Source organism: Oncorhynchus keta, chromosome 21 (genome assembly GCF_023373465.1).
Source record: "Oncorhynchus keta strain PuntledgeMale-10-30-2019 chromosome 21, Oket_V2, whole genome shotgun sequence".
In the NCBI taxonomy this organism is placed as follows: Eukaryota; Metazoa; Chordata; class Actinopteri; order Salmoniformes; family Salmonidae; genus Oncorhynchus; species Oncorhynchus keta.
The window spans coordinates 22681358-22706134 of NC_068441.1; the positions used below are offsets into that span (position 1 = coordinate 22681358).

At 46.7% G+C, this 24777-nt stretch overlaps 1 protein-coding gene across 4 annotated transcripts in view; it reads left to right on the plus strand.

Annotated features, from left to right (window-relative positions):
• LOC118399872 (cadherin EGF LAG seven-pass G-type receptor 2-like) overlaps positions 1 to 24777 on the plus strand; it is a 93508-nt gene that overhangs the window by 49786 nt on the left and 18945 nt on the right. For all 4 annotated transcript variants that reach the window (XM_052473494.1, XM_052473495.1, XM_052473496.1 and 1 more), the window contains 8 exons: positions 5280 to 5395; positions 5557 to 5645; positions 13075 to 13232; positions 14696 to 14859; positions 15074 to 15199; positions 18851 to 19017; positions 24295 to 24474; positions 24652 to 24765. In XM_052473494.1, coding sequence (XP_052329454.1) covers positions 5280 to 5395; positions 5557 to 5645; positions 13075 to 13232; positions 14696 to 14859; positions 15074 to 15199; positions 18851 to 19017; positions 24295 to 24474; positions 24652 to 24765 — 1114 coding nt within the window. The remainder of the gene's footprint in view (positions 1 to 5279; positions 5396 to 5556; positions 5646 to 13074; positions 13233 to 14695; positions 14860 to 15073; positions 15200 to 18850; positions 19018 to 24294; positions 24475 to 24651; positions 24766 to 24777) is intronic.

Genomic DNA, 24777 nt, shown 5'->3' on the forward strand with positions numbered 1-24777 from the left:
TGTGGGTGAATGAGAAGAAGCCCAGCTGCCTGAGAACTTACTGTTTCTGGACTGGCTCCTTGCCTAACTGAGGGCATTAATCTGAGACCCAGGAGTCCCATCTTATTACACTCAGTGGTGACTTTGAGCTGTGAGTCAGCGTGTGGCCTATTTCTCCTCTTCAGTTGCTCTCATCGAGGTGAATCTGGAGATGTATTGTCTGCCCCGAGGGTTTGTGCGTGTGCTGTTGGATGTCTGTCTTGCTATTAAATCACACACCTAGGGTACCCTCATCCTGGGATGCCTAAATATTTTGGAAACATGTATTCGCTCTCAATTGACAGCCATCCAGTTTTATATCAGCACTAGTTTATAATGGGTGTCATTTGTCTGATACAGGTAGAGCAAGTTGTATTTCAAGACCATTATCACAACCTAGTATCTTGTTGAAAGGTTCCAGGGGATGGTGGTGCTTTGAAATAAAACCAATGAGGACTTAACACTGAACACAGTCAATCACACTGAAGTACATTCATGTGAATGAGACGAGGCTACATTGATATGAATGATATTCTTCATCCCAAGTGACAATAAAAGCAGCACAATGGGTGTAGTATTCATCAGAGCAAAGAAAATACCGCCAGTTGATACAAATGCCAAATTTGACAGTGATATCTACTTTTGTAATGTGTTGTCACTCTAGAAGTGCTTGGCAGGGCTTGAAAACTAGCTGTTAATGGCAAGTGGTGATATTGATACGCCTTTGAGTTTAATTGAAGTGGTGGCCTTGCTTTGAGAGTGGCTCGGATGGCAGTGTTTTTGGATTGAGAACTGCTCTGACCTGTTTCTTAAAAGCATTGGCTGGTAGTTCCCAGACTGCTCCCAGAGCTGTGAAGAAGGTGGGGTGTACAGCTGGGGATATAACAGCTAAGACCCAGCAGGCTGTCTGTCAGGCGTATCTGTTACCTGAACCTGGCTTGATCAGGTTACTGTTGTAAAGAGCTGTTCTCATGGGGAAACCGCCCAGTGAGTTGGAGCCTGTAGACGGGACTGCAGTAGAGATAGTTAGCAGGAAGTGTGTTGAATGGGAGAGTTGAAAGTGTTTCTATAGCAAGGTTTACATCCAATTGGCGTCAGATTTTCATGTGAATATTCTAAAATCTGCATAAAATTGTCCATTTGCCCACCAGAGAAGTGTTTCCATCAAATTGTCTTGTGGATAAAAGACTGCGTAATGATGTAGTGCACATAAAATAACTTTTGTGGTTAAATTCCCATAAATGGTGTTTCCACCACGTTTTCAACTCTACTGATGTTTATTTCACTAAACATGTTGTGTTATATAGTGAATGTGCCCACTCTGGTCTTGGCATGCGGGCTCTAGCTAACAGCTCACAGATGTGTGGGTTTAGCCTACTATATGATGAGATTATTATGGACAAAAAGAGCAACATCATTTTAATTTGTTAAACGGCAGCCAAGCATCGATCATCATGTCATCAGAATAAGACCCTCAATATTTTCTGAAAGCAGCATCAAGCTCATCACAGTGCACTTTCACCACCCTGTGAAGTTCATCATAACTTATTAATAAACTGCACGCGTTCCCGAGTCGTAGTGGGAGGACCACACAATATCATCGTGTGACTCCCAATGTTTGCCCATAAAGGTGTTTCCACCGGCATTTCTCGCATCATACATTTTACTGACACAAGAATATCCCACCTTTTGTATTTTGTTATGGCAACATTTGGAATGTTTATCGACAAAGTTTCCATCAGGCCTGTCGTGACATTTTCCACCCGACGTGTACTTTAATCACCTAGACCAGGTTTCCATCAGGCCTGTCGTGACATTTTCTACCCGACGTGTACTTTAATCACGTAGACCAGGTTTCCATCCAGCCTTTTTGTGTTACCAGAAACCGCCTTAGCAGCAACATTTGTGTCACATATTTTAATAATACCCCACATTGTTAGTATCCATGTCATGTTCATGTAAACACCATGCCCTTCTGGATACTTCCTCAATGCACATGTCTGATAGTTCCATCAAGTTGCTATTACACCGTGGGCGTTAGCCCATCTATATACTAACATGGGCAGACTGGTTGTTATCTTTGAAAATGGCTGCTTAATGTGACATACAGTATAATGTTGCCAGTGGAGTCCGTTATGTTGTGGTGGGGGGTGGTGATCTTGAAGCAGTGTTCACAAGCCTTTAAAACCTATTCATTGATGACTACTACAATATCTTGATGATAATCATTTTTTCAGTGTTGTTCAGATGGAGCTGGTGTGTTTCTCTCCTCTTCCCTCTCTGAAGTCATGATGATCATTCTCCTCAGTAAGCAGGTCAGCAGTGCTGTGCCCCATGGTTACACTCCTGCTCTGGATTGGTGCATGCACATTTCCACAATGACACACACACACACTTGCATACTCACTCATAAACACACACACACACACACACACACACACACACACACACAACGCATACATTACATGTGCACACGCGCACACGCCCACATCCTCCCAACATTCAACCAAAATATCTCCCTGCATGTTCTGAGAGCATCCTGAGACACTGGATTTCAGATCTCTGGAATCTCACCCTCATTTGAAAAAGAAGTCAGCCGGCTTCCATCCGTCTGACACGGTCTCCATCTGAACAGGCAGATGCTGCCTACAAGTGCTAACGAGTCACACCAGTCACACAGACGACAGGGCTCTCAGTTCTCCCACAGGTGTTCAGAATGTTCCAAGTGTCAAGCAGAACAGGTTCACTGTGTGGTCCCCTAGGTCAGGAATGAGGGGAAATGATTTTCTGGCTTCATAATTTTCTGTCAACCTTTGCAGTTTGCCTGGACTGCAATATGATTATATAAGATAAACTGTATATACAAAAGTATGCGGACACCACTTCAAATTAGTGGATTTGACATGTATAAAATTGAGCACACAGGCATGCAATCTTCATAGACAAACATTGGCAGTAGAATGGCCTTACTGAAGAGCCACGTGGCACCGTCATAGGATGCCACCTGTCCAACAAGTCAGTTCGTAAAATGTCTGCCCTGCTAGAGCTGCCCCGGTAAACTGGAAGTGCTGTCATGGTGAAGTGGTAACGTCTAGGAGCAACAACGGCACAGACGCAAAGTGGTAGGCCACACAAGCTCACAGAATGGGACTGCCGAGTGTCTTCAGTTGCAACACTCACTACCAAACTGCCTCTGGAAGTAATTTCAGTACAAAAACTGTTCGCCGGCAGCTCCTAGACATTTCATGAAGCTCCCGGCGAACAGTTTTTGTGCTGAAATTGCTTCCAGAGGCAGTTTCCATGCCCGAGCAGCCGCACACAAGCCTAAGATCACCATGCCAAGCGTTGGCTGGAGTGGTGTAAAGCTCGCCACCATTCGACACTGGAGCAGGGGAAACACGCCCCTTAGTTTCAGTGAAGGGAAATCTTAACGCTACAGAATACAATGACATTCTATTCTTCTAACTTTGTGGCAACAGTTTGGGGAACGCCCTTTCCTGTTTCAGCATGACAATGACCCTGTGCCCAAAGCAAGGTCGATTGATGTGGAAGAACAGAACTTGACTGGCCTGCACAGTACCCTGACCTCAACCCCATCGAACACCTTTGGGATGATTTGGAACGCCGACTGCACCTAATTGCCCAACATCAGTGCCCGACCTCACTAATGCTCTTGTGGCTGAATGGAAGCAAGTCCCTGTAGCAATGTTCCAACATCGAGCTGAAAGCCTTCCCAGAAGAGTGAAGGTTTTCATAGCAGCAAAGGGGGGGGGGACCAACTCCATATTAACGCCCATGATTTTCGGAATGAGATGTTTGACGAGCAGGTGTCCACATACTTTTGGTCATGTCGTTTAACACCCTGTCATACATTTACATTGATTTTAATGATCTCCACTGAGATCTTTTTACCTCTTGTGGTGAATCAAATGAAGACCCTTTTAGAACTCAATGTGACCCAATGATTTGATGTCTTTGTAAAACCAGTGTGGTTTTATTTTATGCCCTGTGGTCTCTGCGGTTTGACCGTGTCTGTCGTTCCTTGAATCGAATGCAAATGGGATCGTCAGTGGTGTCGGCTCTGGAAGGAAGCCAGAGAGGCAGGGGTGCACTGGCGTGTTCAAATGTGTCCAACTGTGTGTTAACATGACAGTAACTGACAACACCACAATGACCTCCGGCACTATAAACTAGGTTTCTTGTCATTGTCTCTTCAGAAATAAAAGTTGAAATGCAGATTGGGATACCTATTCAATTATACAACTGAATGCATTCAACTGAAATGTGTCTTCCACATTTAACCCAATTGTGGTTGTTTAGTGCCTGTTTTTATATACTCCTCTTTGAGAAAACATCATCAAATATTTTTTCCCTGCGGTTATACAGTAACTACCTAATTTCTGCCTAGTTCCTCCTCTGTTTAAAATAATCTCCTCATTGCTGCAAACCATCAATATCATTCTGAGCCTGTCTATTTCCATATTATACTGTAAAGCAACGGGAATTATGCTTCCTGTATCAGTTTAGTGTAGTGTTTATTGTGCTGTAGCGTTGACATTGTATTTGATTGTTACTTCTTATCAGAACATCTTTTCATCTCTGTGTGTAGTCACTGTCCACCTCATGCTGTCTCTGAGTTTTTGGGGTATATGCGCCATGCCTACCTGCAGATAGTCTCAGACAAAGAACGGTGCTCGGCGGTAGTTAACCCTGTTGGGTGCTCAGTGATCCATGGAGAACTCCTGTGGTGTTAAATCTAGCCATCTCTGCTCCTCAAAGGGGAATCACGAGGCACAGTGCATCAATAAACCCTCCTAGTAATAAAATAGGACAGGAAAACAGTTGTTTTCTGGTGCATTTAAAATCTGTATCCTCTGCTATAGTAGGGCATGTCAGTCAGTACACTGTCTTCCTCGTGTCGAGGGTACTGGATGAGCTTCTATATGGGTATGAAAAGACTCCACCTCATATTGATACAGAACCATTTACACATGTTGCTGAGATCTTCACTGATCAATGTGGATGTTGAAAATGCATTTATTGCAGAAATGATTTGTTATATTTACAGAAGTATGCCCTTATGCCCACAGTACAACGAGTGTGGCAAACTCCTGTGTGTGGAAATATACTGCCTTGAATGGATCTTGTTGTTTTTTTCCCCTCACAAAGACCTCTCTTCACTGAAAAGATTGTTTACTCTGTCTTGGTGTCTTTGGCTGTGAATGGACTCTTTGTGAGCCCAGTTTCTTTCTGTCTTCCAGGTTTGCCACAAAGGAGCCAAACGGTTTGTTACTCTACAATGGCCGCTTCAACGAGAAGCATGACTTCATCGCTGTGGAAATCGTCAACGAGCAGATCCAGCTCACCTTCTCTGCAGGTAGGAGGCGATCTGTTAGTGCACGTCAGCCAATTTACCCCGCATCTACATTAGGTTGTTATTGAAATATCAACATGTGATTATTGTGATAGGTGTTGACCCACTGAAGCCCTGATTCAATGATGTTTAAGTAACTTTTGCTGGCGGTTTAATTTGTTTAGGTGAGACCAAGACGACTGTGTCACCCCACATCCTTGGAGGTGTCAGTGATGGCCAGTGGCATGTGGTCCAAGTTTACTACTACAACAAGGTATGTCAGAGATAAACCTGCGATGGCCTGGTCCTTGTGATCCTACAAGATAGAGACTGGTTCAACACTAGACAAACACAGATTTTCTGGATCTGGGCTGAGATATAACTTGAGTCTAGACTAGCGTCTGCTGAGTCCCCAACAACTGGATGTTCCTGTTTTCAGGGGAAATGGAAAGAGAGCCCCTGATGCAACTTCTGCTTTTGGATGTGATTAACAAGACCACACTCCATCTTAACTCCTCCTTCACATTTACTGGATTGGCTGAATTCCCTACAAGACCAGTATGTAGGGAATCTAGTTTCAGGTGTTTCTTTTACTCCTGCTACTTTAGGTTAAGTCTAGACTGACTTGAGCTCTTTTGGGTGCAAAGGTCAGACTAGGCTACTGAAAAGTCCCACTATAGACTTGGTGGCTTCATCAGACCCCATTGTGAAACAGTGAGCAGGACTAAGAGCAGGTCATTTCCAACATCAGTACATGTCCAAACTGAATTATGTTTGTCTCATACCACAGACTTGAAATGGGAGACATCAAAATATCAGACATATTTTCTTAACATATTTGGCCCTGCAATTGACTTACCGGTAATTGATTTATGGATGTTGTATAGTATTGTGAGTAGAAAGACTTGTACGTTCTGGTAGAACTGGATATATATGTATACTGTACTTAGTGTCCTGTTAATTACATATCTATTTATACTAGACCAGCAGTACTTCGTCAAGTATCTGACAGTGACGGTCTATAGAGTGATGAGGGTAGTGATTCTAATTGGACCACACTGGGAGTAGAATACCCTGAGTCCTCTGTGGAGCTTTACTTTGCTGCTTCCTGTTAGAACTGCTGTTGTGTCGTTCCAGAGAACTACTGTTGATGGGACAGTGGAATGGGAAGCTTGCCAGACAGACATGCGAGGAGTGAGAGCTGGAAAGAAAGGGGAAAGGAGGGATGAGACAGCCAGACAGAGAAAGTGAGAGAGACAGTAGAAAAGCGTGGGAGGAATAATACAAAATAAAAATAAAAAAACTCCATACAAACGAGATATAAGCTTCACAACTGTTTTATTTCCATATCAATAAGTGAAGAATGCATGGAACTATAACCCCTCACCCCACTACCCTTCCTCCGTTATCCCCATCCTTTTCAGATGTCCCCCAAACCCCCCAGACCAACACACAGGATGTTACATTTTAATCTATTCAGGAAGTCACTTTGCATCATAAAGCTGTTGCTTGGCGACCTCTCAAGTGTGGATATTCTATTCATGGTCTATGATAACATGGCCCTGTCAGATTCCAGCCAGCAGAATATGAGGGAACACAACATCTCGTGGGCCATTGGAGGAAAGGTTTTGGTTCCCCTCAAAGCGGGGACATTATTCTCTCATGAATCACTTTTTTACAAACCAACAAGTCCTTGTTTTTTTTTCACGTTGACCTAGTCGTTTTTAGACTAAACAGACTATGACAATCTCCAGTGACCTACAAAGTGTTTCCTGTTGAGTGCCCACCATTTACTATCACATTTTACCAGCTAGTTTCCTACTCATCATTTGCGCAATACAAAGCATGAAGTCAATAACATTTAACAACCATCATTTTAGGCAGAGGCCCAGACCAATGGAAGGGACATATTCCTAGAGAACTGTCCAGAGATCATTCAGTGGCCTAGTTGAACTAATCCCACAAAATCCAGCGAGTCTTGGAGGTAGAATGATGGCTCCTCCCCTCTGAGGTATCCCACGCCGGCAGGCCCTCCCCAGCCTGTCCCTGTCCACGGGGGGTGGGTGGGATGAGGTGGGGGGCATTTGAGATTGAAATGTGCCTTTCAGGGGAAAGGGGGAGTGTGGAGAATGGCAATGACCACTGCCTTTGTGCTTCGCTCGGCCTCCAATGGGACCATGGGTAGTGAATGATGCGGCCCCGGGGAAGGTGCACGGGAGAGGAGCGAGGAAACAGGGCAGGAGAGGAGCGAAAAGAAAGGCAAGAGAGAAGAATTGACTTGGGCTTTGAGCGGGACACTGCGCTTCAGGGCTCACCACTCTGGTTGCTATGGTGTTTCCAATCAATCTCAGATCTCATATTACTGTTTGCTCCCATGCCCCTCTTGTCTAACCCTGTCATCGTGGATGATGGTGAACTCATATTCCCAGGATTCCCTGTCACCCTGTTGTGAGGGGAAAAGTGTTGAATGTATTCCTGAGTAAATATGTGCTCTCCAATCATCTCTGACAGGCAGAGGCTTTGTGTAGCAGACAGAGTGGCTGACAGACATTAGCAGAGAGGCATTACAGGAGAGTCAACAACCGTGTAGTTCAGCAAGTCAGGGGCTTCTGGGAGCGAAGGCCCAATGTTTAGTTCAGTGAAAGAACCAGCGAATCTGGACCACAGTCTGTTCCAGACCTTTCTCAACTGAGGGGAACTGTGGAAAAGAGCGTGTCGGATGATTTGGTGTGTGACCATTCTAACAGACCATCTCACACTGCCGGTTTGTGTGTTTGTTTCAAAGTCCCAACAAATGAGTTTCCCACTGCTTCACCAGGGGTCAACTAAAGGATAAAGACATTTTGTTCAACAATTAGTGTATGGAAGGTTTTGAGGTTTATAGGTACATTCTATCTTTCTAGTAGCCCGATGTGTTGTGAATAATGAAATGCATTTGCAAGTATTTCAGACTCAAATCAGCAAAGCAAATAATCCTGTTGGCCAGTTATTAGATATGATAATAAGGCCTAATGGGAGACCAAAGAGGTGTTTAAAGACGAGGGCTCATGTTTGAGCAGAGCAGTGGGACAACGTAATTAAGTCTTCATCGTCTCTGACACACAGGCAGCCATCAGTGATCACAAAACCCACAATGAACTCCACCAGTATTCAGCTTCTCACAGACAACCCCTCAATGGGACAGCTGTATTAATAGCACGCTGAAGGCACAGATAGAATCGAATCTACTTACTGGATTGGGGGATACAGGGTTGAAATGAGAACCATGTGTCTACGGTGATCCAGGGAGATGTTCTGTGGTAGTGTCTCTGTCTACGGTGATCCAGGGAGATGTTCTGTGGTAGGGTCTCTGTATTCGGTGCTCCAGGGAGATGTTCTGTGGTAGTGTCTCTGTCTACGGTGCTCCAGGGAGATGTTCTGTGGTAGTGTCTCTGTCTACGGTGCTCCAGGGAGATGTTCTGTGGCAGTGTCTCTGTCTACGGTGCTCCAGGGAGATGTTCTGTGGTAGTGTCTCTGTCTACGGTGCTCCAGGGAGATGTTCTGTGGTAGTGTCTCTGTATTCGGTGCTCCAGGGAGATGTTCTGTGGTAGTGTCTCTGTCTACGGTGATCCAGGGAGATGTTCTGTGGTAGTGTCTCTGTCTACGGTGCTCCAGGGAGATGTTCTGTGGCAGGGTCTCTGTATTCGGTGCTCCAGGGAGATGTTCTGTGGTAGTGTCTCTGTCTACGGTGCTCCAGGGAGATGTTCTGTGGTAGGGTCTCTGTATTCGGTGCTCCAGGGAGATGTTCTGTGGTAGGGTCTCTGTATTCGGTGCTCCAGGGAGATGTTCTGTGGTAGTGTCTCTGTCTACGGTGATCCAGGGAGATGTTCTGTGGTAGGGTCTCTGTATTCGGTGCTCCAGGGAGATGTTCTGTGGTAGTGTCTCTGTCTACGGTGCTCCAGGGAGATGTTCTGTGGTAGTGTCTCTGTCTACGGTGCTCCAGGGAGATGTTCTGTGGTAGTGTCTCTGTCTACGGTGATCCAGGGAGATGTTCTGTGGTAGGGTCTCTGTATTCGGTGCTCCAGGGAGAGATGTTCTGTGGTAGTGTCTCTGTCTACGGTGCTCCAGGGAGATGTTCTGTGGTAGTGTCTCTGTCTCCGGTGCTCCAGGGAGATGTTCTGTGGTAGGGTCTCTGTATTCGGTGCTCCAGGGAGATGTTCTGTGGTAGGGTCTCTGTATTCGGTGCTCCAGGGAGATGTTCTGTGGTAGTGTCTCTGTCTACGGTGATCCAGGGAGATGTTCTGTGGTAGGGTCTCTGTATTCGGTGCTCCAGGGAGATGTTCTGTGGTAGTGTCTCTGTCTACGGTGCTCCAGGGAGATGTTCTGTGGTAGTGTCTCTCTCCAGACTGAAAGGGTAGTAGTGTCTCTACGGTGCTCCAGGGAGATGTTCGGTGATCCAGGGAGATGTTCTGTGGTAGGGTCTCTGTATTCGGTGCTCCAGGGAGAGATGTTCTGTGGTAGTGTCTCTGTCTACGGTGCTCCAGGGAGATGTTCTGTGGTAGTGTCTCTGTCTACGGTGCTCCAGGGAGATGTTCTGTGGTAGTGTCTCTGTCTACGGTGATCCAGGGAGATGTTCTGTGGTAGGGTCTCTGTATTCGGTGCTCCAGGGAGATGTTCTGTGGTAGTGTCTCTGTCTACGGTGCTCCAGGGAGATGTTCTGTGGTAGTGTCTCTGTCTACGGTGCTCCAGGGAGATGTTCTGTGGTAGTGTCTCTGTCTACGGTGCTCCAGGGAGATGTTCTGTGGTAGGGTCTCTGTATTCGGTGCTCCAGGGAGATGTTCTGTGGTAGGGTCTCTGTATTCGGTGCTCCAGGGAGATGTTCTGTGGTAGGGTCTCTGTATTCGGTGCTCCAGGGAGATGTTCTGTGGTAGTGTCTCTGTCTACGGTGATCCAGGGAGATGTTCTGTGGTAGGGTCTCTGTATTCGGTGCTCCAGGGAGATGTTCTGTGGTAGTGTCTCTGTCTACGGTGCTCCAGGGAGATGTTCTGTGGTAGTGTCTCTGTCTACGGTGCTCCAGGGAGATGTTCTGTGGTAGTGTCTCTGTCTACGGTGCTCCAGGGAGATGTTCTGTGGTAGGGTCTCTGTATTCGGTGCTCCAGGGAGATGTTCTGTGGCAGTTCTCTGTATTCGGTGCTCCAGGGAGATGTTCTGTGGTAGTGTCTCTGTCTACAGTGCTCCAGGGAGATGTTCTGTGGCAGTTCTCTGTATTCGGTGCTCCAGGGAGATGTTCTGTGGTAGTGTCTCTGTCTACGGTGCTCCAGGGAGATGTTCTGTGGCAGGGTCTCTCTATTTGGTGCTCCAGGGAGATGTTCTGTGGTAGTGTCTCTGTCTACAGTGCTCCAGGGAGATGTTCTGTGGCAGGGTCTCTGTCTACAGTGCTCCAGGGAGATGTTCTGTGGCAGGGTCTCTGTCTACGGTGCTCCAGGTAGATGTTCTGTGGTAGTGTCTCTGTCTACGGTGCTCCAGGGAGATGTTCTGTGGCAGGGTCTCTGTCTACGGTGCTCCAGGGAGATGTTCTGTGGCAGGGTCTCTGTCTACGGTGCTCCAGGTAGATGTTCTGTGGCAGGGTCTCTGTCTACGGTGCTCCAGGGAGATGTTCTGTGGCAGGGTCTCTGTTCTACAGTGCTCCAGGGAGATGTTCTGTGGCAGGGTCTCTGTCTACGGTGCTCCAGGGAGATGTTCTGTGGCAGGGTCTCTGTTCTACAGTGCTCCAGGGAGATGTTCTGTGGCAGGGTCTCTGTCTACGGTGCTCCAGGGAGATGTTCTGTGGCAGGGTCTCTGTTCTACAGTGCTCCAGGGAGATGTTCTGTGGCAGGGTCTCTGTCTACGGTGCTCCAGGTAGATGTTCTGTGGCAGGGTCTCTGTCTACGGTGCTCCAGGGAGATGTTCTGTGGCAGGGTCTCTGTCTACGGTGCTCCAGGGAGATGTTCTGTGGCAGGGTCTCTGTCTACAGTGCTCCAGGGAGATGTTCTGTGGCAGGGTCTCTGTCTACGGTGCTCCAGGGAGATGTTCTGTGGTAGTGTCTCTGTCTACGGTGCTCCAGGTAGATGTTCTGTGGCAGGGTCTCTCTATTCGGTGCTCCAGGTAGATGGGATGGGACTCTACCGTGATGACCTACAATATTACAGCTGGTTAGATACGTTATGTCAGCAGTGTCTGTGTGTGTAAGACCCACCTTATTTTCCATTTGTCTGGTCTTTATTCTTAGCCCCTTTGATTAAAGGGCTCAGACAGTTATTATGGAAACTGCAGGAATATGTAGCAAAAATGGCTTATGGTATCATGAGGTGATGCTATGAATAATTGAGGTATTTGTGCATTCCTCATTTCTCAACAATCAGGCTACCCAGGGCATCATATCCTTCTTGTACTCCACACCGCATAGATAATAATCCTATCTGGTCTGTCCACAGCTCAGTGTCCGGCCCCAGGCCTGGTCAGTCAGCAGAGGGTGGTCGGTGGAGTGGACCCTCTCATCACAGTGCTGCTAGCATAGCCGTTACTGACACAAGCTCTAACTGGGCTGGCGGTCAATATGAGCTCTGTGTGACCTGGGGGAAACGCTTGTGTTTGTGACCTTTATTGACAGGATCGTTAACCCCCCCCCGCCCCTCCTCCTGCTTCTCTCTCCATTGATTCCTCACACAATGAAAGAGATCCTTTGTGGAGAAGAAGACCGTTACTGTCCTGCTGAGCCAGGCTTCTCCACCGTGTCTGTGCCCCTTGTCCCAGCCTCTGACTTGAACTCGGGCTGTTTTGACTTTAAATGATTAAAGCACTGAAAACAATTATGATGAGGTAAATTGGGGTGATATTTAAGAATACTGTAGGTCTGAACATAACAGCTAGTGGCGGGAATTTGACTTCAGAATTGATTCAAACGTTTCATTAGGATTGTTAAAGCTTCTTAATTTCTTTAAATGTGTGAAATTGTTTCAAGTCTTTTCATTGTTAATTGAATCACTTGACTTGAGAAAATCCTTATCTCTAGGGTGAATGTTTCAATGAGAGTTTTTTTTAATGCTAGTGTTTTCTTTTGATATTTTGCATTTGATTGAAATAGAAATGTGATTAGTGCGTTTTTGACACCTTATAAGTCAGATTTTGTTAAGATCGCACAATGCTGAGATATGTAGCACACCTCCATGTGTAATTAGCAACCCTCAGGCAGACAAGCAGTCTATGTGCTGATCAACCAAAAATACTTTACAGTGACACACACAAGAAACAATGAGATGGATATTCCTGAGACAATCATCTTCTTCATATTTACTTGCCTTTTCTATTCTTGAATGTTCTCTTCTGGAACTTGAGGAAGAAGAAACCTTAAGTATTAGCATATTGTTAGCATCAAGACGTCATTGAGATGCACCTGTGACAGAGAATGCTCTTATGGACACTCCCAGAAGGCTGATTACAGCTTAATGTGTGCGTTTCCTGTCTATCTCGCTATCGATAACCAAGAACTACTTACCCAGTATATGTCCACCTTCTGCCCAAACACATACAGTATTTCCTTTTTGGGAAGGACATTTAGATTTGGAATAATGGCACTTGTGCTGCTATTTACAGTAGTTTGTCAGGTGAATTCCTCCCGACCTGCTGTAGGTGTTCTGTCCATAACACTGGAGCCAAACTCAACAACTCCTCCTCTCTCCTCACAGCCAATCATAAACCAAGCCGGCATGCCCCAGGGTCCTTCTGACCAGAAGGTTGTCGTAGTATCCGTGGACAACTGTGACACCTCAGTGGCGCTGCGATTTGGTAATGTGATCGGGAACTACACCTGCTCTGCCCAGGGCAGCCAATCAGGATCCAAAAAGTAAGGAAATGGGAGGGGCTTACTGGTATTTAATTGTGCAGTGTTATCTGCCAACAGATTATAGTAGAGCTGAGTAAAAGCAATATTAGGCATTAGAAGCCATGAATTCTGTTTTTACATTTTGCCACAAGCTGAACTTAACCTCTTGATTTAGTGTACTATTGTACCATCATGACCCCAAGAGAGAAAAATAGGCTTTCCTGAGCTAAACATGGTCCTCATTATGGGTTATCTACAGAAATGGTTTTCAACTAAAGTCTTCACCTCCAGAATGTTAAGCATCGTAAACATATTTTGGTTCTGTGGGGTGTTGATCTGTTTTCCTCCGTGAAAAAAAACCTCAAGCTGCAAAATGTGTGTGATAAATATTTTATGAACACTGTTCTGGTGTTTATGATGTGTTCTGGTATAGAAGCCGAGCTAAATGTTTATGATGTGTTCTGGTATAGAAGCCGAGCTAAATGTTTATGATGTGTTCTGGTATAGAAGCCGAGCTAAATGTTTATGATGTGTTCTGTTATAGAAGCCGAGCTAAATGTTTATGATGTGTTGTGGTATAGAAGCCGAGCTAAATGTTTATGATGTGTTCTGGTATAGAAGCCGAGCTAAATGTTTATGATGTGTTCTGGTATAGAAGCCGAGCTAAATGTTTATGATGTGTTCTGGTATAGAAGCCGCGCTAAATGTTTATGATGTGTTCTGGTATAGAAGCCGAGCTAAATGTTTATGATGTGTTGTGGTATAGAAGCCGAGCTAAATGTTTGATCTGTTCTGGTATAGAAGCCGAGCTAAATGTTTATGATGTGTTCTGGTATAGAAGCCGAGCTAAATGTTTATGATGTGTTCTGGTATAGAAGCCGCGCTAAATGTTTATGATGTGTTCTGGTATAGAAGCCAAGCTAAATGTTTATGATGTGTTGTGGTATAGAAGCCGAGCTAAATGTTTATGATCTGTTCTGGTATAGAAGCCGAGCTAAATGTTTATGATGTGTTCTGGTATAGAAGCCGAGCTAAATGTTTATGATGTGTTCTGGTATAGAAGCCGAGCTAAATGTTTATGATGTGTTCTGGTATAGAAGCCGAGCTAAATGTTTATGATGTGTTGTGGTATAGAAGCCGAGCTAAATGTTTATGATGTGTTCTGGTATAGAAGCCGAGCTAAATGTTTATGATGTGTTCTGGTATAGAAGCCGAGCTAAATGTTTATGATGTGTTCTGGTATAGAAGCCGAGCTAAATGTTTATGATGTGTTCTGGTATAGAAGCCGAGCTAAATGTTTATGATGTGTTCTGGTATAGAAGCCGAGCTAAATGTTTATGATGTGTTCTGGTATAGAAGCCGAGCTAAATGTTTATGATGTGTTGTGGTATAGAAGCCGAGCTAAATGTTTATGATGTGTTGTGGTATAGAAACAGAGTGGTGTCAGCTTCTAAATGTTTCTGTGTCCTGTCTGTCTGCTGGAGGTCTTTGGACCTGACTGGTCCTCTCCTCCTGGGGGGTGTGCCCAAACTGCCTGAGGACTTCCCCATCCAGAACCGCCAGTTTGTGGGCTGCATGAAGGACCTGAGGATCGACAACCGCCACATCGACATGGCTAGCTTCATCGCTAACAACGGCACCCTACCGGGTCAGTAACCTTGCACATTACCATTGGACTGAACCATTTTGATACAGTTTTGTTGCAATCCACACAAGGCTACTGTTTTAGTTGAGCACAGTATGAGTTGTGTTGGGCATGTGGATGCACCTTACGTTGTAACTGAAGTTTATGAACCGTTGATTACCTCTTGTCATAATGTGGTTGGTTTGAACTGCTCCTCACATCCCCAATACCTTCCCAGGATGCTCTGCTAAAAGGCACTTCTGCAACAACAACCCGTGTATGAATGGAGGGACCTGTGTCAACCTGTGGGGCTCGTTCAGCTGTGACTGCCCCCTAGGATTCGGAGGTCGGAACTGTGAGAAGGGTAAGAGGTTCAGGGAAGTAACAGCATTGCAGAAGGGTGGAAATCTTCTTCATATGGTTAAAACATCAGACAGACAACATCCCTTAGCTCTACTGACCTAGACTTAACTAGGGTCTTTGTAGTTGATGGACTGTACCATAAGTCAACAACCAGGTAGTTACAGTGACACTGGCCATGTCATTTGCTTCATGGTGCTGTGGTGTTAAGAGCACCTGCTATATTGTATTTTCTTATCATTTTCAAACATGCTTTTTTTGAGTGAACTAGTGTAGATGTAGTGCAGAAACATTTGCATAGACACCATGCACAGGAGATTGCGCAAGCGACATGCATAGAGGGAATTGGCAGAGCTCTAAATAACTGAAGTAATCTCTTCATCCTTTTAGCTTTGGCTCTTTCCTGGCACAGATAAAGCCAGTCGTATTTCATTTTGCTGACATGATGGTTTCGTAAGCCCGATGTTCACACTGAGTAGTACTGTTTTATTCCAGCCATTTCACAAGGGTTTACGAGGGTCCCATATGTGTGTATGACAGCTGCGATGTGATGTGCCGTAAGCTTTTATGACTCTGTCATGAGAGTGAGCATATTACATTTTACAGCTATAAGTTTAAACGGTTACTCTGACTTAACACCTCGGACATGTTGAAGGTGAAGTATTCCATTTTTCAGTTTTAGGGAGGCATGTTTATGTAACAACTTTACTAGTGTCCGTTTCTCTTCTCATCTCCTCTCAATGCTCTGCAGCTGTTTGACTTGCTGATTTACAAGCTGGGACAGTTTGAAGGGGAGAGGGGGAGGGGGGGGGGAGGGAGGGAGGGAGGGGGGAGGGAGGGAGGGAGGGAGGGAGAGGGAGGGAGATGGAGGGAGGGAGAGAGGGAGGGAGAGGGAGAGAGAGAGAGAGAGAGGGAGAGAGAGAGGGGAGAGGGAGAGAGGGAGAGGGAGGGAGGGAGGGAGGGAGGGAGAGGGAGGGAGGGAGGGAGGGAGGGAGGAGAGAGAGGGAGGGAGAGAGGGAGAGAGAGAGAAGACAATAGAGAAACCCAAAAGCATCCCTGTTTCAGTTAGGTGAAATCCAAAAGCATCCCAGTTTAGAGAGGCTGGATGATGAAGGGGAGATGGGGAAAGGGTAAGAGGTGGAGGGAAGAGCAGAGGCTGAAGAACATCTGAAGAAGAGAGGAAAGAGAAGAGGAATGTATAATGTCCTGCAGACTAGTACTAAGCTACTGCTCTGTTTTACATAGTGGGTGTCAATAGCATGAATGTACATGTTCTACCAAGGCCATTAAATATTCAACATCATTACAAAGATCACTCTCAAAATAGAACTGTTAAACTTCCAGTATGTCATAGGATCGGCCATCAGGGGTTAGAGAGGGCATAACGGCTAATAAACATGGAGCAAATCCCCAGCATCTCACTTCCTTTCCCACCATCACTGACTCTGGATGGACAAGGGTGTGGGAGATAAAGTACTTTCATAGTTAATCCCATGAGTCGTCCCCACAGTGACCGTACGTACATACCCCAACCAGAAGCCATGGATTACAGGCCACATCCGCACTGAGCTAAACGCTAGAGCTGCAGCTTTCAAGGAGCGGGACTCTAACCCGGAAGCTTATAAGAAATCCCACTATGCCCTCTGACGAACCATCAAACAGGCAAAGCATCAAAACAGGACTAAGATTGAATCATACTACACCAACACTCGTCGGATGTGGCAGGGCATGCAAAACATTAGACTACAAAGGGAAGCACAGCCAAGAGCAGCCCAGTGACACGAGCCTACCAGACGAACTAAACTACTTCTATGCTCGCTTCGAGGCAAATAACACTGAAATATGCATGAGAGCACCAGCTGTTCCGGAAGACTGTGTGATCACGCTCTCCACAGCCGATGTGAGTAAAACCTTTAAGCAAGTCAACATTCACAATGTTGCAAGGCCAGACAGATTACCAGGACGTGTGCTGCGAGCATGCGCTGACCAACTGGCAAGTGTCTTCACTGACATTTTCAACCACTCCCTGTCCGAGTCTGTAATACCAACATGTTTTAAGCCTACCACCATAGTGCATGTGCCCAAGAACACGTAGGTAATGTGCCTAAATGACTACCGACCCATAGCACTCACGTAGCCATGAAATGCTTTGAAAGGCTGGTCATGGCTCACATCTACACCATTATCCCAGAAACCCTAGACCCACTCCAATTTGCATACCGCCCCAACAGTGACAAACAGATGATGGAATGCTATTAATTGACTGCAGCTCAGCGTAGAAGAGGCTTCAAAACAGCTTCTACCCACAAGCCATAAGACTCCTGAACATCCAATCAAATGGCTACCCAGACTATTTGCATTGCCCCCGCCCTCTTTTACACTGCTGCTACTCTCTGTTGTTATCACTTTAATAACTCTACCTACATGTACATACTACCTCAACTAACCGGTGCCCCCGCACGTTGACTCTGTACCGGTACCCCCCTGTATATAGTCTCGTTATTTTACTGCTGCTCTTTAATTACTTGTTACTTTTATTTCTTATTCTTCTATATATTTTTTAACTGCATTGTTGGTTAGGGGCTCGTAAGTAAACATTTCACTGTAAGGTATATACTTACCCTTTCATCTGGACCCTGTTCAGACTGAACACACTGCAGTGACAAACTGACAATATCAACCTTTTCATGGATACTGTTCACATTTTTTAGTGGTTTTAGACCAGAGCCAGATGCCCCACAACCACTGTCCCTTCTTCTCTGTCTCTCTCTGTCAAGCCAGACTGCCCCACAACCACTGTCCCTGTGTCTGTCTCTCTCTGTCATGCCAGACTGCCCCACAACCACTGTCCCTGTGTCTCTGTCTTTCTCTGTCATGCCAGACTGCCCCACAACCACTGTCCCTTCTTCTCTGTCTCTCTCTGTCAAGCCAGAGCCCCACAACCACTGTCTGTCTGTCTGTCTGTCTGTCTGTCTGTCTGTCTGTCTGTCTGTCTGTCTGTCTGTCTGTCTGTCTGTCTGTCTGTCTGTCTGTCTGTCTGTCTGTCTGTCTGTCTCTGTCTCTGTCTCTGTCTAACATCCAGCTAAAGATGTCACTAGTACCTCTCTTTCTCTGACATGAAGAAGGGACAGAATGCCTGTCTGTCAGTATACACAGACTGCAGGTCAGATACACATACATGTGAACACACACACCTCTGAGTGCATCTGACTGACACTCATCACAAGTACTAGTGAATAGTGGTAGGAGGCATGTTGTGGTATTTTGTTCCTGTTACCAGCTGTGTTTGTACAGTATTTGTTTATTGAGTGGTTATTGAGTTTCAAATGGCCACAGATACTGTTATACCCATATAGCAACTCCCAAGGTAATTCCTTTCTTTTTAATGAGATGTTTAGATGTTTTTTGTATTCTTCATAGACTGTGTAGTAATTTCCCCACCAGTAATTGGAGCTGGGTTGTTTTTGATTTGATCACAGAACATATTACTGTGAGAATGGTACTGACTCACTGTCACCAACTGTTTGTTAGAAAGCAACCATTTCCTCATTCTCTCGCACTCTACCCATCTGTCTCTCTCCTGCTTCTCGCTCACTCTCTTTCCCCCCTCCTTCTCTTCATCCCTCATCACCCTCCCTCTGGTTGTGTGTTGCAGTGATGGCCAACCCTCAGCGTTTCCTGGGTAACAGCTTGTTGCAGTGGACTAACCTGGCGGCGGTGGTGACTGTTCCCTGGCATGTGGAGCTTATGTTCCGCACGCGTCAGCCTAGTGCCACCCTGCTGCACGTCACCGCCGGACAGCACCACAACCTCACCCTACAGGTACAGAGAACACAATTAACTCACCGCACATTGTCTTGGCCCTCACAACCTCACCCTACAGGTACAGAGAACACAATTAACTCACTGCACATTGTCTTGGCCCTCACAACCTCACCCTACAGGTACAGAGAACACAATTAACTCACCGCACATTGTCTTGGCCCTCACAACCTCACCCTACAGGTACAGAGAACACAATTAACTCACTGCACATTGTCTTGGCCCTCACCCTACAGGTACAGAGAACACAATTAACTCACTGCACATTGTCTTGGCCCTCACAACCTCACCCTACAGGTACAGAGAACACAATTAACTCACTGCACATTGTCTTGGCCCTCACAACCTCACCCTACAGGTACAGAGAACACAATTAACTCACTGCACATTGTCTTGGCCCTCACAACCTCACCCTACAGGTACAGAAAACACAATTAACTCACTGCACATTGTCTTGGCCCAGGTCAATTAACTCTCTGCACACCTCACAACCTCACAGGTACAGAGAACACAATTAACTCACTGCACATTGTTTTGGCCTCACAACCTCACCCTACAGGTACAGAGAACACAATTAACTCACTGCACATTGTCTTGGCCCTCAAAACCTCACCCTACAGGTACAGAGAACACAATTAACTCACTGCACATTGTCTTGGCCCTCACAACCTCACCCTACAGGTACAGAGAACACAATTAACTCACTGCACATTGTCTTGGCCCTCACAACCTCACCCTACAGGTACAGAGAACACAATTAACTCACTGCACATTGTCTTGGGCCTCACAACCTCACCCTACAGGTACAGAGAACACAATTAACTCACTGCACATTGTCTTGGCCCTCACCCTACAGGTACAGAGAACACAATTAACTCTCTGCACATTGTCTTGGCCCTCACAACCTCACAGGTACAGAGAACACAATTAACTCACTGCACATTGTTTTGGCCCTCACAACCTCACCCTACAGGTACAGAGAACACAATTAACTCACTGCACATTGTCTTGGCCCTCACAACCTCACCCTACAGGTACAGAGAACACAATTAACTCACTGCACATTGTCTTGGCCCTCACAACCTCACCCTACAGGTACAGAGAACACAATTAACTCACTGCACATTGTCTTGGCCCTCACAACCTCACCCTACAGGTACAGAGAACACAATTAACTCACTGCACATTGTCTTGGCCTCACAACCTCACCCTACAGGTACAGAGAACACAATTAACTCACTGCACATTGTCTTGACCCTCACAACCTCACCCTACAGGTACAGAGAACACAATTAACTCACTGCACATTGTCCTGGCCCTCACAACCTCACCCTACAGTTACAGAAAACACAATTAACTCACTGCACATTGTCTTGGCCCTCACCCTACAGGTACAGAGAACACAATTAACTCTCTGCACATTGTCTTGGCCCTCACAACCTCACAGGTACAGAGAACACAATTAACTCACTGCACATTGTTTTGGCCCTCACAACCTCACCCTACAGGTACAGAGAACACAATTAACTCACTGCACATTGTCTTGGCCCTCACAACCTCACCCTACAGGTACAGAGAACACAATTAACTCACTGCACATTGAGCCCTCACAAACACAGGTACAGAGAACACAATTAACTCACTGCACATTGTCTTGGCCCTCACAACCTCACCCTACAGGTACAGAGAACACAATTAACTCACTGCACATTGTCTTGGCCCTCACAACCTCACCCTACAGGTACAGAGAACACAATTAACTCACTGCACATTGTCTTGGCCCTCACAACCTCACCCTACAGGTACAGAGAACACAATTAACTCACTGCACATTGTCTTGGCCCTCACAACCTCACCCTACAGGTACAGAGAACACAATTAACTCACTGCACATTGTCTTGGCCCTCACAACCTCACCCTACAGGTACAGAGAACACAATTAACTCACTGCACATTGTCTTGGGCCTCACAACCTCACCCTACAGGTACAGAGAACACAATTAACTCTCTGCACATTGTCTTGGCCCTCACAACCTCACAGGTACAGAGAACACAATTAACTCACTGCACATTGTTTTGGCCCTCACAACCTCACCCTACAGGTACAGAGAACACAATTAACTCACTGCACATTGTCTTGGCCCTCACAACCTCACCCTACAGGTACAGAGAACACAATTAACTCACTGCACATTGTCTTGGCCCTCACAACCTCACCCTACAGGTACAGAGAACACAATTAACTCACTGCACATTGTCTTGGCCCTCACAACCTCACCCTACAGGTACAGAGAACACAATTAACTCACTGCACATTGTCTTGGGCCTCACAACCTCACCCTACAGGTACAGAGAACACAATTAACTCACTGCACATTGTCTTGGCCCTCACAACCTCACCCTACAGGTACAGAGAACACAATTAACTCACTGCACATTGTCTTGGCCCTCACAACCTCACCCTACAGGTACAGAGAACACAATTAACTCACTGCACATTGTCCTGGCCCTCACAACCTCACCCTACAGTTACAGAAAACACAATTAACTCACTGCACATTGTCTTGGCCCTCACCCTACAGGTACAGAGAACACAATTAACTCTCTGCACATTGTCTTGGCCCTCACAACCTCACCCTACAGGTACAGAGAACACAATTAACTCACTGCACATTGTCTTGGCCCTCACAACCTCACCCTACAGGTACAGAGAACACAATTAACTCACTGCACATTGTCTTGGCCCTCACAACCTCACCCTACAGGTACAGAGAACACAATTAACTCACTGCACATTGTCTTGGCCCTCACAACCTCACCCTACAGGTACAGAGAACACAATTAACTCACTGCACATTGTCTTGGCCCTCACAACCTTACCCTACAGGTACAGAGAACACAATTAACTCACTGCACATTGTCCCGGCCCTCACAACCTCACCCTGAAGGATCTCACCCACACGCCCTCCTCCCAACCACCCACACGCCCTCCTCCCAACCACCCACACGCCCTCCTCCCAACCACCCACACGCCCTCCTCCCAACCACCCACACGCCCTCCTCCCAACCACCCACACGCCCTCCTCCCAACCACCCACACGCCCTCCTCCCAACCACCCACACGGCCTCCTCCCAACCACCCACACGCCCTCCTCCCAACCACCCACACGCCCTCCTCCCAACCACCCACACGCCCTCCTCCCAACCACCCACACGCCCTCCTCCCAACCACCCACACGCCCTCCTCCCAACCACCCACACGCCCTCCTCCCAACCACCCACACGCCCTCCTCCCAACCACCCACACGCCCTCCTCCCAACCACCCACACGCCCTCCTCCCAACCACCCACACGTCCTCCTCCCAACCACCCACACGCCCTCCTCCCAACCACCCACACGTCCTCCTCCCAACCACCCACACGTCCTCCTCCCAACCACCCACACGTCCTCCTCCCAACCACCCACACGCCCTCCTCCCAACCACCCACACGTCCTCCTCCCAACCACCCACACACCCTCCTCCCAACCACCCACACACCCTCCTCCCAACCACGTATATACATATATATATATATACATATACATGGCCACAGAACCGGCCTTGATCGAGAACCTCTATATCAGGCAGTGTGAAAGGAAGGCCCGGGAAAATCGTTAAAGACCCCAGGAACACAAGCCATAGACTATTCTCTCTGCTTCCGCACGGCAAGCAGTACCGGTGCATCAAGTCTCACACCAAAAGGCTCCTACAGCTTCTATCCCCAAGCCATAAGACTGCTAAATAGTTAACAAAATGGCTACACGGACTACCTGAGTTGACCCTTGTGTATATATATATTTTTTGCTGCACACTCACAGAACTCCACACAATCACGCACACTGACACTCCAACACACACACACATTTCTAGTGACTCTTCTCACACGCACACACACACACACACACTCACTCACATACAATCTTAATGTACGCTGCTGCTACTCTGTTTATCCTGATGCCTAGTCACTTTACCCCTGTACATATCTACCTCTATCACTTTAGGATCCCTGTAAATTGTAAATATGGTATTGGAACTGCCACTGTAAGCTTCTTACTTTCCTTGTGTTCTTGTTTCTTATTTCTTGTGTTTTTGTTCTACCTTGTCTTATTTTTAGTGCTTGATTGATTACTGTGTTGTTGGTTTAGAGTTTGCAAGAAAGGCATTTCACTGTACTTGTGCATGTGACATTACAACTTGACTGTAGGTTAGTTGGTGTAAAGCTCCACCTGTTGGCTGTCCGGGCAGCAGCATGACTGTAAATATTTGATGGTGTTGAGACAGCCTGCCAACTAACAAACACTTTATCTTGAGATCTGAGAGCTGCCATTTCAGGCCTTTCAGTTGGCAGCTGTTGTGTTTGTCTAGTCAGGTACCTCTTTTGAAAAATAACCGTCCAGCAGCTATTTTAAAGTTGTTGCATTTTAAAACAGGGCACATATTTTACTACAGTATTACCATAGATTGTCTGATGAGGAGGAGACGAAAACCTTACTGACTGAGCATGTGATGTATGTATACTAAAGAAGTTCTCTCTCTCTCTCCTGCATTCCCTCACCTCTCTCTTCCCATCCCCTTCTCCCTCCCATCCTTTCCCTCACCTCTCTCTTCCCATCCCCTTCTCCCTCCCATCCTTTCCCTCACCTCTCTCTTCCCATCCCCTTCTCCCTCCCATCCTTTCCCTCACCTCTCTCTTCCCATCCCCTTCTCCCTCCCATCCTTTCCCTCACTTCTCTCTTCCCATCCCCTTCTCCCTCCCATCCTTTCCCTCACCTCTCTCTTCCCATCCCCTTCTCCCTCCCATCCTTTCCCTCACCTCTCTCTTCCCATCCCCTTCTCCCTCCCATCCTTTCCCTCACCTCTCTCTTCCCATCCCCTTCTCCCTCCCATCCTTTCCCTCACCTCTCTCTTCCCATCCCCTTCTCCCTCCCATCCTTTCCCTCACTTCTCTCTCCCATCCCCTCTCCCTCCCATCCCCTTCCCTCCCCTCCCATCCTTTCCCTCACCTCTCTTTTCCCATCCCCTTCTCCCTCCCATCCTTTCCCTCACCTCTCTCTTCCCATCCCCTTCTCCCTCCCATCCTTTCCCTCACCTCTCTCTTCCCATCCCCTTCTCCCTCCCATCCTTTCCCTCACCTCTCTTCCCATCCCTTTCCATATCTCTCTCTCTCTCTCTCTCTCTATCTCTATCTCTATCTCTATCTCTCTCTATCTCTATCTCTATCTCTATCTCTCTATAGCTGCGGGAGGGCAGTGTGGTGATGGGCCTGCAGAGAGGGGAGGACTCCACCCTGTCCCGGGTAGAGGAGGTGACAGTGAATGACGGAGACTGGCACCATCTACAGCTGGAGCTGAAGGGTGTCCCGGGGGGCGCGCCCAGACACAAGGCTGTGCTCTCCTTCGACCATGGACTCTACACGGTGAGACACTGTTAGAAGACAAACTGCAGCTTCTGTATTTTAATTACATTTAATTGAAATGCTGTATGTATTCAGGGCAGTTAGCATGTGTTATGTACTTAGGCCAGTATGTAGACCGCCAGTCAGCTGAGTGTATATGAATGTTTCTAATGTGTGTGATCTGATCTACATATCCAGGCCAGTATGGAAGTGGATAATAAGCTGAAGGGGGCGAAGGTCAAGACTCTGAGTGTCGGGGGCATCACTGGGGCTGATGGGAAAATACATCACGGCTTCCGTGGTTGTGTCCAGGTCAGCTCTCTT